This window comes from Amphimedon queenslandica, unplaced genomic scaffold, assembly GCF_000090795.2.
Source record: "Amphimedon queenslandica unplaced genomic scaffold, v1.1 AMPQUscaffold_13234, whole genome shotgun sequence".
Taxonomy (NCBI): domain Eukaryota; kingdom Metazoa; phylum Porifera; class Demospongiae; order Haplosclerida; family Niphatidae; genus Amphimedon; species Amphimedon queenslandica.
Window position 1 is genome coordinate 44810 of NW_003546530.1, and position 13377 is coordinate 58186.

General features: G+C 33.1%; 2 protein-coding genes across 2 annotated transcripts; one reads left to right on the forward strand and one right to left on the reverse strand.

The window, feature by feature from the left end:
- Window positions 1–3310: 3310 nt before the first annotated feature.
- LOC100641010 (2,4-dienoyl-CoA reductase, mitochondrial-like) lies at window positions 3311–8290 on the reverse strand. Its single transcript, XM_003388547.3, has 7 exons — window positions 8088–8290; window positions 7552–7609; window positions 6861–7098; window positions 6042–6141; window positions 4784–4856; window positions 3850–4059; window positions 3311–3486 (listed from the first exon to the last, which is right to left on the reverse strand). Exons 1-7 carry the CDS (start codon window positions 8267–8269, stop codon window positions 3427–3429), a joined length of 921 nt encoding a protein of 306 aa, XP_003388595.1. The 5' UTR covers window positions 8270–8290; the 3' UTR covers window positions 3311–3426.
- A 54-nt stretch (window positions 8291–8344) lies between these two features.
- LOC100641137 (RNA pseudouridylate synthase domain-containing protein 2-like) lies at window positions 8345–11326 on the forward strand. The gene is made up of 10 exons (XM_019999842.1): window positions 8345–8494; window positions 8544–8665; window positions 8764–8794; window positions 8853–9010; window positions 9329–9407; window positions 9455–9596; window positions 10348–10496; window positions 10613–10666; window positions 10810–10877; window positions 10960–11326. The coding sequence occupies exons 1-10, from the start codon at window positions 8359–8361 to the stop codon at window positions 11296–11298; spliced, it is 1278 nt and encodes a 425-aa protein (XP_019855401.1). The 5' UTR covers window positions 8345–8358; the 3' UTR covers window positions 11299–11326.
- Window positions 11327–13377: the final 2051 nt, after the last annotated feature.

Genomic DNA, 13377 nt, shown 5'->3' on the forward strand with positions numbered 1-13377 from the left:
AATAGCAAGATAGCTACAGCTACTACACTAGCTGACCTGTTTGTGCGTCAACGTTATGAAGTTCCCATGGTAGCAGAATGGTTTGAGAAGAGGAATGGAGAAAGATTACTGATAATCTTTGATGGTTGGGATGAACTAAGCGAACAACTCAGAAGGTCTTCATTAGCTGCTAGTATCATTTGTAAAGAGAAGTTAGACCAATGTTCAGTAATTGTTACCTCTCGTAGCTATGCCTTATCTTCACTTTTGAAAATGGATACTCTCAGTAGACATGTTCAGGTCATTGGGTTTTCTGAGGAAGAAATATCAACAGTAATTATACAAACACTTCAGAAAGATACAAAACTAGCCCAAGGACTCATTGATGAAAACACTGAACAATATCCAAAGTGGTTTAAATCTACATGTCAGTACAAATCACATTTCACAACTACTCAAAGCAGTAAAGATTCACAACTAGCAGTGAAACTCATTAATGATCTTAAAGTACGAAATGATGTCCATTCATTGTGTTATGTACCACTAGTCTGCTCCATGGTCATCTTAGTTTATTGTAAGGAAGGAGGACATTTACCAACAACACTCACTCAAATGTATGAAAACTTTATCCTGCAAACTATCAGAAGACGTGTGGAAATAAAACCAAGACATGACTTTAATCCATATACTTTAGATAGTCTTTCTTCATTACCATCACAATTAGCTAAACCTTTACAAGAGATGTGTCAATTAGCTTATACTAACCTGGCTAGTACAACAATGACATTCTCTTCACATCAACTACAGTCACTGAGTGAGGCAGTCAAGGAAGACTATCTTGGATTGATGACAACATTCATAGAATATGATGAGGAAAAATATCAGTTCCTTCACTTGACTATACAGGAATTTCTAGCTGCATGGTGGATAGCTAAGCATGAGAAGAAGACAGTGAAAGTGTTTAAGGATTACTTTGATGATGATCACTTTCGAATATGTCTGAGGTTTGTGGCAGGTCTAACTCACCTTAAACATCAGAGCTATCAAAAGTATTTTAATAAACAGCTTGATTTACAGTGTAAGACAAAACCATTGCTTGGATTTGATTGTTATTACTTTAATTGTCTTTCCTCCTTCTATCAAGATCCTACAAAAAGAAAATTCAATCATTTAAATTCCGATGATGATATTTTCAATGCTCTCACTTCACTTTTTATTCAAGTTCAACTCCTGTATGAATCACAAAACACAACATTATGTCAAGCATTAGCACAATCCATCAACAACCACTCACTGTGTCTGTATAGAGTATCATTATCATTGTTTGACTGGTTGTGTCTCAGTTATTGTATAAACAATTCTAACACAACATGGAATCACTTGCACCTGGGGCATATGTCTAACCAGTCACTATCAGTCTTCACTGCTGGACTAACCAATAACTCACTGCAGACCCAGTGTAAGAGACTGGAGATAGAGTTAATCAATGAACCCACTGATGAAATAATACACAAATTTTTACAGTCATCACTGCTATACAATATTGAAGAGTGCTGTTGTGGATTAAGTATAGGTCGATATTTTCCCTGTCATGTATATCTTTTACAGTTCCTCAAACTTCCTCAATTGAAGATACTTGACTTAAAAATAGATTGTCCTACTATGCCAGCAGTATTTGTTGATGGCGATGCAGCAAAGTGCAGTGAACTTGAGAAATGTATAGCAATCAATACAAAACTATGGAAAGTAAAGATTACATATAGGGGATTACCAAGTACCATCATTAGTAGTGTAGTTCGAGGAGTAACAAAAAATAAAGCAATAACATCATTAACACTATGTGTAAATTTTCGTGATAATATTCCAATTCCTCCCTTACCTGATGGAGTAATAGAGCAGTTGCTAAAGGACAACAACACATTGCAAGCTCTTTCACTGGACATACCTGATGAACTCCTACCATCATCACTGAATATAGTAGAGGTGAACACACCACTGACTTCTCTAGAGATAGGAAAGAGTAGTAAACTGATGATATCATCACTCCTTCCACATATCAAAGGATTACACTGTCTGGCACTACCTGATCCATACCCACCACATCTTCTATTTCTCTCTCATCCCAGTCTACATACACTTACTTTACCACTAGACACAGCTGAGAGTGCTATTGAACTATTTACTATTCTACAAACCAATACTACACTTAAAGCTCTGAGTGTGGAGATAAAGAAGGAGAGAGTATATACCAGCAGTATGGGTACTAGTCTACAAGACATGCTAACACAAAACCAAACTCTGAAATACCTTGCAATTACTATGTGCCGTAGGACTATTTTCAGTTCATTTCTGTCTTTCCTAACAAATGGTCTCAAATCCAACACCAGTCTACAGCACTTGAGTGTACCACTTCCACTAAATGAAGATGTAAAAATTTTTATTAATTGCATTTCTCAGAAAAACAATCTAACAGAAATTAAAATGTACTTCAAACTTGATTGGCCAAACGTTAACTCTGACGAGAAGAAACAAGAATTGAGATCATTGTTTTATGAACAGGTACTACCTGCTGTTACTGAAATGTTACAAACACATAAAACCATCAGACTACTAAACATTGACTGTTTAGGAATTTTTATTAACTTTGTTGGGGAATCTCAACCTACCTGGATAAAACTAGCTCGACACTTATATGAAACTATCTTCATCCATCCATCACTTGAATATGTTGAGTTACAGAACAATACTCTCCTGCGAGTTGTTCTTTACTCTCAAATGAAGACATTGATTGATAGACATAAAGAAGAACAACCACACAAACCACTACCGATAATCCATATTTCAGATACTGGTATACGCAATGATGATGAGGACAGCACAAATGGACTGCAATATAGTATCGCAAGCTATCGTCAGTTTCAGTTGAATGTGGCCACTGACCCACCCTCTTTTATGCTGTAGTTTTTCTTACGTTGTAGTTTGATATCCCTTTTGTCTTAGCACTATTGACTGTTATTGTTATTACTAATTGTGCACATTAGATTCTACTAACAGTAAACGTGATTGTGACTTGCAAATGTTTTTCTATCAAATATTCAGTTCCCACCCCTAGTCCACCACATTTTAAATTTATTATATAGCTAGAGATGCATTAGTATATACTACAGTCAAATCTCACATTGTTGAACTCTAAAATAAGGACACCTCCTATAATCAGAGCAGGTATACAGTATCAGTCCCAATACAATATAAATGTGTATTAATCAACCTCTAAAATAAGGACACTTCTATAATAGGTACATTTTCATTGGGTCCCAAGGTATCCAAAATAGACAGGTCTGAGTGTAAATTTATCCACTCCTTTATTTGTTAAAAAGATAAAAACCACATTAATCAGATCCACACATTCAGTCACACAACAAAGCTAATGCATTAGTAATCTTCTTTCTAAGATCCTTTGACATTCCTTATTGCTTTCTCCAACATATCCCATTGCTCTTGAGTGACCTGTACCAGAAGTGAAGAAGTAATATGAAAAGGCTACATTAATTAATGAGCCAACACAACCACCACACTTCAATCTAATTTTGTACAAGCTACAGCTTCCATTAAATTAATCTCTAAATCATTAAAATTATTTATACTCAAAAGTTAGTAGACTGGTAGTTACAGCAAAGTTAGTTACATTGTATAAAAAATACATATGGCCAGCTAGGCAGCACATACACGTACATGTACTGTAGGCAGTAGCTAAAAACTTTTATAGCACATTAACAGTACTCTAAAAGTCCCATATACATGTACATTGCATTTAAACACAAGGACTTGTATATTTACATGCATTTAAAAGACTCTTTCTCTCCCCCTTACTTGTGTGAGCTGATTGAACATTCCAGCAGCATATGGTAACTGTCCACCATCAAAAGCAATAATCTCTCCATTAATCCAACTAGCATAATCACTGACAAGGTAAGTGGAGAGGTTTGCCAGTTCTTCAATTTCACCTAATCGTCCAATGGGAACCTGTTCCAGTGTTCTCTTCATGAACTGACCAGTTGGATCAAGACGAGTGAAAGCACCCTATAAATACATTTGGAATTACAAAAATCTTGGTATAATTCTAAAATTTCTGTCAATTAGCATATAATCACAAAACTAAAGCATGTACATGTACAGTCAAACCTGTCTAAAACGGCCACCTTGGGACATGCATTTAGTGGCTGTCTTATGCAGGTGGCCTTTTTATAGAGATGCCTTTAAATACAGTTTAAATTATTTTGTACACATTTACTGGCCATAGAAACTATATAACAAGACTTAAAGAACTTTTAGGTACCCCTAAAGACCTAAACTAAGTGGTATACAGTATTATTTCGAAGGTATTATTTGAGATAACAATTAAAAAAAATTAATCATTATTAATGTGTAAAAATTAATTCAAAATGGGCATGGTACAATAGACGTGGCTATCTGGCCGCCTGTACACAGTGGTGGTCTTTATCAGTCTTGATGGAGATTAATTCTGTCAGTGACCATTAACCATCTTACAGAGTGACCGCTGAGACAGGTAAGTTTAGTATTACAGTCATTGTCCAAAAAATTGGGACATTAAATAGTGACCGTTTTAAAGTAGCTGGCTGTTTTAAGCAGTGACCGTTTAGACAGGTTTGACTGTATACGTATCTATGGCAAAATATTCAGTCTTCATTTGCTCATTATCAAAATTAAATTAAAACAAAATTATACATGTAATGTACATGTACATGTACATATTTCATACATGTACATGTATTAAGTATGATACCTTAGTTTCAATAGGTCCTGGGGCTATAGCATTAAACCTCATTCCATATCGTCCCCACTCACTAGCTAACGACCTAAAAATAATTAATAGGAACCACAATCTCCTATATACATGTACAATGTAAATCAGTTCTTTTAGTTTGTGCTCACGGATAAAATAGTTTAAAATGGCCATAACTGAAAAATTTTTGGTTGAAATTTTCTACACAGCACAAGGACATTAATACAATGTATGTATCAAAAAATGTAATAAAAATTGGGGGGAGCCAATTTTCGGAAAAAACCAGGGGCTATAGCCTTAGGCATCTTTCAGAAAATTGGTCATTTTTAAAATGGCCATAACCAGAGAAATTTACGTCGGAATCAGCTAAAACTTACACAGGATAAGGACATCAATATGCATCAAAAAAAGTAATAAAAATTTGGGGTGATTTAGGAGCCATTTTTCAGAAAAAACCATGGGCTATAGCCTTGGGTATTTTTCAGAAAATGGGTCATTTTTTAAAATGGCCATAACTTGAAAAATTTAAGTCGGAATCAGCTCAAACTTTCTACACAGCATAAGGACATTAATATGCATCAGAAAATGTAATAAAAATTTGGGGTGATTTCGGAGCCATTTTTTGGAATAAACCATGGGCTATAGCCTTGGGTATTTTTCAGAAAATGGGTCATTTTTTAAAATGGCTATAACTTGAAAAATTTGAGTCAGAATCAGCTAAAATTTTCTACACGGAATAAGGATATCAATATGCATCAAAAAATGTAATTAAAAAATGGGGTGATTTCGGAGCCATTTTTCAGAAAAAAACATGGGCGTACAGGGAATTTTCTGAAAATGACATATTTCTTTAAACAGCCATAACTAGAGAAATTTACGTCGGAATCAGCTAAAACTTTCTACACAGCATAAGTACATCAATATGCATCAGAAAATATAATAAAAATTTGGGATGATTTTGGAGCCATTTTTCAGAAAAACCATGGGCTTATTATAGCCTTGGGTATTTTTCAGAAAATGGGTCATTTTTAAAAATGGCCATAACTTGAAAAATTGAAGTCGGAATCAGCTAAAACTTTCTACACAACATAAGAACATCAATATGCATCAGAAAATGTAATACAAATTTTAAAAGGCCATAACTAAAGAAATCAGCTCAAAATTCTACATAGTATAAGGGTATCTAATAATTTCGACCATAATACATAATTTCAAAATTTTCAAGGATTTCTCCCGTTCTATCTTCCCTGTTCTTTACCTAGTCATTGTTTCCACACCAGCTTTAGCAGTAGCTGAAGGTACCACAAATCCAGAACCAAATTGAGTATAAGTAGTAGTTATAGACAAAAAATTAGCACCTAATAATAATAATATAAAAATAATATGTACATATTATAATACTAATACTAAATAATAATAATAATAAATAACAATAATATAGGCAATTTGCAAATAATAAATTGTCAATATTAAAAGACCTAATCTTCAATGCACATGCATGTACATGTACATGTACATGCACTGTACATGTACATGTGCAAGTACACGCATACTTATAGTGCACATGATCAAAAATTGCCAAACTACTGTATAGGGGGTATATTTCCTGGGGAAAATATTTCACAAAAATCACCATTCAATCTATTCACAAGAAAAGTTTTTGCATTTTTTTCTACTGACCACTATTAGTTTGATAAAAAAAACTTTCATAGATAAAATTTTCACAAATTTTTAAAACCACAAAATTAAATACCCATGAAATATACATGTACCCCTATACAGTAGAAGCTTTTATAGCAAAAATTAAGCACCACCAAGCAATACATGTTTCATACATATACATGTACATGTACATATACACCCATTCCTAGTACATAATATAGCAAGGCTGCAAAAGTCATGGTAGCCATTTGAAGTGGGATGAATTCCACATGTACTTAATAACGCTACCATGTTAGTAATACAATATATGCAGAGTACAGGATAACATTAAGTACATGTAGAGCATCAGCATAATGATAAATACTAGTACTATTATTACTAAATACTACAATACTGTATATTTTTAATAACAAACCTTTCTTTGCGGCGATCAATCTTTTCCCAAACTCCAGTGATACGTGAGCAGTACCCATCAGTACTATATCCACAATAGTACGGAATGCATTGGGACTCAGTCTCTCGGTGGGTGATATAAAGTTCCCAGCAGCATTGTTGATTATAATATCAGGGAGACCACCCATACTCTCAGTGAATTCATCAGCTACTCTACTGACAGCCACTGGATCACGTACGTCTAATTGAAATGGTACAACCTAATGAGTATGAAGAATAGCAAATTATTTCATTAAAATTTAAAGTAAGAGTAAAATTAGTTACATGTACATGTACATGTTAATTTCTCAATATTACATGTATTGTAATTTCTGAGTGTGAAACCTAATGTACGGTCTACATGTACATGTATAATGCTCCTTATAAGGTATGACCCATGTGCTGTAAATTTAGTTTTTCCATTAAAATTTACTATATAAAATGTTGCAATGTTGTATTTACAAGTACATGTACACATTCACTTTTATACATGTGTATTCTTCTATAGGGACAAAGTGTTTTGATTAGACTCATTAATGTTTACAAAAAACTCTTCTCACTTTATGTATGCAGACTAAAATATTTTTTTGACAGTCCACACATTCAAAAATTTTAATTCAAGCCCTCTCAATACTTCAATAGACAATTAATTTAATTTGACAATTTAATTGTACCTTAGAGGAAGTCTTGTCGCTCATCTCTTCAGCTGCTTTTTGTACAACCTCCATTTTCCTAATTGAAATACAAAATATCAATTAAAAGTATTATACATGTATATCAATTGTGGACAAACACTACATGAACATGTACAATGCAAAGGCTGTAACTTTCAATGAAATTAGTTTAAAAGTTTTGAATTATTCCCATCTTCTATCCCTGCCTCTCTCTCTCTCCCTCCATCATTCCCTCTCTTCATTATGCAAAACTTTGAGGGCTGTAAATTTCCAAATTTGTCTAAAAATCTATTTTACTGATTTAATTCTCGAGAATTTATGCTGTCTACCATCTTGTACTATAACAATTTAATTTTCACGGAATTAATATTCTCAAATCCTTAAAGGATCACAAAATCCGTGAAATTTATAGCCTTTAAAAAATTAAAAAATACAACAAAAATTTTAAAATTTCCACATACGCCAAATTTACAAAAATACAAAAATAAAAAAAACAGCAAAAAAAATTGTGCTGCATGGTACTTGCTCGTTCATACCTACTAGCTATGCCCACTCCAGCTCCTAATTCTGCCATCATTTGAGCTATTCCTTTACCCAGTCCGGTCCCTCCACCAGTCACTAGAGCAGTCTTGCCTGATAAGGATCCATCAGGTAATAGTCTCTTTCTAAGAGGAGGAGGATGGAGCTGTGACAAAAATCTCTTGTATACAGCAGCCATGTTGAGCTTGAGCCACACCTTCAATTTAGATCACGTGATGGGCAACTACTAGCACACGTGGGAGCACGTGGCTGTTTGTAAGAATAAAGATGGCGTCCGTTACAAAACCCATTAAAAGGAAGGCCTCTCCTGACGAAAGACAAGAGGATGATGGAGTTCAGTTTATTCCAAAGAGAATGGAGCTCCAGCCTTTAAAAAATGAATCTATTTATTACTTTAGAAATGGTTAGTACTAAGTACGCCCACGCAGTCACGTGATCTTTTTGTTTTTCAGGTCTGAGGCACGTGATCCCTTACTATTTCAAGTTTTCTACTCATGCTAAAGGTCGATGGGTTGGTCGGAAGGTCTATGATGTTTTTAGTGAAGAATTTCAAAGCGAAAAACCAGAATATTACGTAAGCCTATGAACCATATTTGACAAAAGGGTGTGGTTAATTTATTATTATTATTATTATTATTATTATTATTATTATTATTATTATTATTATTGTAGGAAAGAGCTATTAATCTCGGCAAAGTGACTGGTAATTTATTTAATTATTATTAAAATAATTAAATTTTAAAATTATCGTTTGTTTGTAGTAAATGGTAAAGTTGCTACCATGGAAACTGTCATCAAGGATAATGATGTTGTAACTCATTTGGTTCATAGACACGAGCCTCCAGTCTCCTCTCAATCAATTAATATAATAACCAACAATAAGGAGCTACTGGTGGTCAATAAACCACCTTCTATACCAGTATGATATATTATAATAACAAAGAATAAATAATACATACTTTACATACATACTAGGTGAAGATTTTCACTTAAAATGTTTACCTCAGAGTGTGTAAAATGTTTTACACTCAAAATGGGTTTTTTTTTTTACCTTAAAGTGGGTCAAAAATTTAGCCTAAAATTTAGTAATATTCACCTTGGACATGAACGAATAATTTTTACATGAAATTTGTTAATTTTCACCTCAAAATTTTTAAATAAAATTTAGTAAGAAGTTGAAAGTTTTTACCTATAATTTTGGTACTTTTTGCCTTCAAGTATGTGTATTGTTTTACAGGTACATCCTTGTGGTAGATACAGGCAGAACACAATGATTAATATATTGAAAAATGAATATGACATTGATAATATATACAGTAAGATATTAATATTAATTACTATTTTTTGTTATTTTTGTTTTCAGCTATTCATAGGTTAGATAAGTGTACCTCTGGTTTGTTGTTGTTTGGTAAAAGAATATCAAAAGTGCAGGAGATTGAGGAGCAGATAAGAGACAGACAAGTACATAAAGAATATTTAGCATTAGTTAATGGACACTTCAATCAGTGAGTAATAATAATATTTGATATTATTATTATTATTATATTCTATGAGATATGTTGCTACAAGATACATATACGTGTACTTATGTTTTTTTTAAATTTGAACTGATTCTGATTAAATTTGGATTTTATACAAATTTTTTAATTTGCTCCGAAATTGGGTCAAATTCCCTGTACTATAGTCCAGGAACGTGGGCCAAATTTCACCAAAAATGGAAAGGGGAAAATTTACCATTTTAATAATTTTTTCTAATGCATATACATGTTTTTGTGTTGCGTAAAAAGTTTGAGCTGTTATCAATCAAATTTATATTTTTTATGAATTTTTGAAGTTGCTCCAAAATTGGGGAAAAGTTCCTGGACTATAGTCCAGGAACTTTGGCCAAATTTTGCTAAAAATGAAAAGGAGAGAATTCTCCATTTTTATAATTTTTTATGATGCATATACATGTTCTTATGTTGTGTAACTAATTCCGATCAAACTTGGATTTTTTACAAATTTTTAAAGTTGTTCCAAAATCGGGCCAAAGTTATCAATTACCTATATTTTATTATTATTGTTATTTATAGTTGACTGGCTTAGGGAAACCAACAAATAAATATAAGTTAAAATATAATATTAATTGATCATAACAAGCATACATGTACATGTACAATGTACATGTACAATGTACATGTACACCTATTCATCTTCATGTACATGTACTCATAATAATTATCTTTTTTAATGAATCTCTCTTTTCTCCCCATACAGTCCAGGTACTATTGAGTGCAATGAGTCTATTAAAGTATTATCACATAAAGTTGGTGTATGTATGGTTGATCCAGTGAATGGGAAGGATTGTTCCACATCATTTACACTGTTACACTATGATAAAACTAATAACAGGAGCCTTGTGAAATGTAAGAACAATATTTTAATTAATTAATAAACTTGCAGCAATCTCAAGCAGTATATGATCATGAATCATTATTTTTTAATTGTTGCTAATGGATTTTATTTTTGTTCTCTTAATTAGGTGAACCAAAAACAGGTAGAATGCATCAAATAAGGGTTCACTTACAATATTTAGGTTAGTGTGGTGTGTGTCCTCATTAATAATACACAATGTAGTACTTTTAGTATAAAGGAGAAACGTACATGTACATGTACATGTACATGTACAAAATTATCTTTCTATTAAATATTATCATTGTTTTATTATCAAATCAATAGGTTTTCCTATTATTAATGATCCTTTATATTCTCATTCCTGTTGGACTAAACACAATCAAACTGAAAACGTAAAGAAGTACATGCACACATGTCCATTATGTCCACCACAAATTTACTCTCTATTAAATGGTTTTTTATTATTTGTTACAGATATTATCAGATATTATTGCCTCACGGTTTCCACAGCAACCAATTATTAACGAAACCACTGACACAATAAAAACTGAAGAAATAGAGAAAAAGGAAGAGAGTGAAGCTAAAGGAACAAACAATTCCGGTCTTGTTTTGAAGGAGAAAAAATATGAAGAAGATAAGGAAATTATTTTTAACGTTGATCCACACTGTACAGAGTGTCATGCTCCATCTCGTCCAGACCCCACCCACAATGAATTAATAATGTATTTACATGCACTGTCATACACTGGACCAAACTGGGGGTACAGGACGGACCCCCCAGAATGGGCCCGGGAATATTTGAAAGATTTATAGACAACTTTAATTAATAATTTTTATAATAAGTAATAAAGTTATTATTTTTTATAAAAAATCAGAATCATTCTAATTTTGGCAAATTTGCAATATCGGGCACTCCTTCAAGGCTTCAATACATGAATTGATCTACATGTACCTAAGAAGTTTTTACTGACTGCAAATGAAGCTTACTTAAGAAATGTGAGGTAATAATTATAAAATGACAGTTTTGATGTATCTTATTGTGAAATAGCAAGATGGTATCGAAAAGCTCGTGGGGTGTCAGAAAGATTAATCTACTATAAGACATGTTGATGTGTAAGTTAATACATACTATACAGCGCAAATATTTTTTGATGGCTATAAATTTTGTGATTCTGTGAAGTTGAACAAAATCCATGGTTTTTTTAATGGCTCCAAAATCACCCCCCCCCCCCCAAATTTTTATTACATTTTCTGATGCATATTAATGTCTTTATGCTGTGTAAAAAGTTTGACTTGGATCTGACTTAAATTTTTCTGCCTTTTAAAAAAAGGAACCAATTTCTGAAATTTACCCTGTACTATAGGCTAGCGCACACTTTTTCCAAAAAATAGCAAACAAACACAAATTGAAATTATAACAGAATAAGCAGAACAGAAAAGAATGTTAAAATGGTGTATGCATAAAAAAGAACACTTTTAAAGCAAATCACTAATATAAAGTAGTATTAGTACCAAGTTTAATTGTTGGTCCTTTTCTACCAATCTCATTCTCCTGATTCTTAAGAATACTTAGCATGAAAAGATTAGCCTGTCTACTAGTAATTTCTATACATTCAAGTGATGGATGGATAAAGATAGTTTCATACAAACGTTGTACTAGTTCTATCCAGTTAGGTTGAGAGAACCACCCATTAATGTAACCACACTTTATCCACAGTAATCTGATAGCTGTATGTGACTGTAGCATGTTAGTAACAGCAGGTAGTAAGTGTTCATAGAACAATAGTGTCATTATTTGTTCTTTCTCTTCCTCATCACTCCAGTCACTGCATGACTGGTCTAGTTTGAAGTTCACTTCAAGTTCTGTGAGATTGTTTTTTTGAGAGATGACATTTAAAAAAGTTCTTATTTCTTCATTTAATGGAATGGATACACTCAACTGCTGCAGACATGTGCTGTGTCTGAGGCCAGTTGTTAGGAAGGACAGGAATGAACTGGAAATGTTACTATTATAGGTAATAATCTCAAGGCATTTTAGTGTTTCGTTTTTCACTAACATATCTTTTATACTATTATTTACTGTCACTACATTCAAAGCTCTGAGCAGATCTTCCATTAACATACCAAGAATATACCCAGTAGATGAAGAGGTGGTAACCGTATTACTGGTATATACTCTCTCCTCCTTTATCTTCAATCTCAGAGCTTTAAGTGTAGTATTGGTTTGTAGAATAGTAAATAGTTCAATAGCACTCTCAGCTGTGTCTAGTGTTAAGGTTAGTGTTTGTAGACCGGGATGAGAGTCAAATAGAAGATGTGGTGGGTATGGTTCAGTTAGTATCAGGCAGTGTAATCCTCTGATGTGTGGAAAAAGCAATGACATTGGTGTAACTTTAGTAGTACGTACATGTAGAGCAGTCAGTGGTGTGTTCACTTCTACTATATTCAATGATGATGGTAGGAGTTCATCAGGTATGTCCAGTGAAAGAGCTTGTAATGTGTTGTTGTCATTTAGTAACTGTTCTATTGCCCCATCAGGTAGAGGAAAAAGAGGAGGACGAGGGGAAAATACATTTAGTGTCAATGATGTTATTGTTTTATTTCTTGTTACTCCTCTGATGACACTGATAATGGTACTTATTGCTTCATTCACTCTTTTATAATCAATTTTTATTTCTTTTAATGCTGTCACTTCTATACATTTCTCAAGTTCAGTACACTTTTCTGTGTAGTATGCATGGTCAACAGTTGGAATAGTAGGTTCATCCATTAATAAGTGCAGTATTTTCATTTGAGGAAGACTGAGGAACTGTAACAATACAAGACAAGGAACATATTGACCTAGACATCCTAATTCACAGTAGCACTCCTGAATATTGTATAGTGATGATA

Coding starts and splice junctions, on each gene's coding strand:
- LOC100641010 (XM_003388547.3), bottom strand. CDS start 8,269: ATGGCTGCTGTATACAAGAGATTTTTGTCACAGCTCCATCCTCCTCCT. Junction 4,060..4,783: donor CAGGACCTATTGAAACTAAG/GTATCATACTTA, acceptor ATGTATTTATAG/GGTGCTTTCACTCGTCTTGA. Junction 3,487..3,849: donor TGTTCAATCAGCTCACACAA/GTAAGGGGGAGA, acceptor CTTCTGGTACAG/GTCACTCAAGAGCAATGGGA.
- LOC100641137 (XM_019999842.1), top strand. CDS start 8,359: ATGGCGTCCGTTACAAAACCCATTAAAAGGAAGGCCTCTCCTGACGAA. Junction 8,795..8,852: donor TAATCTCGGCAAAGTGACTG/GTAATTTATTTA, acceptor GTTTGTTTGTAG/TAAATGGTAAAGTTGCTACC. Junction 10,667..10,809: donor GGTTCACTTACAATATTTAG/GTTAGTGTGGTG, acceptor TCAAATCAATAG/GTTTTCCTATTATTAATGAT.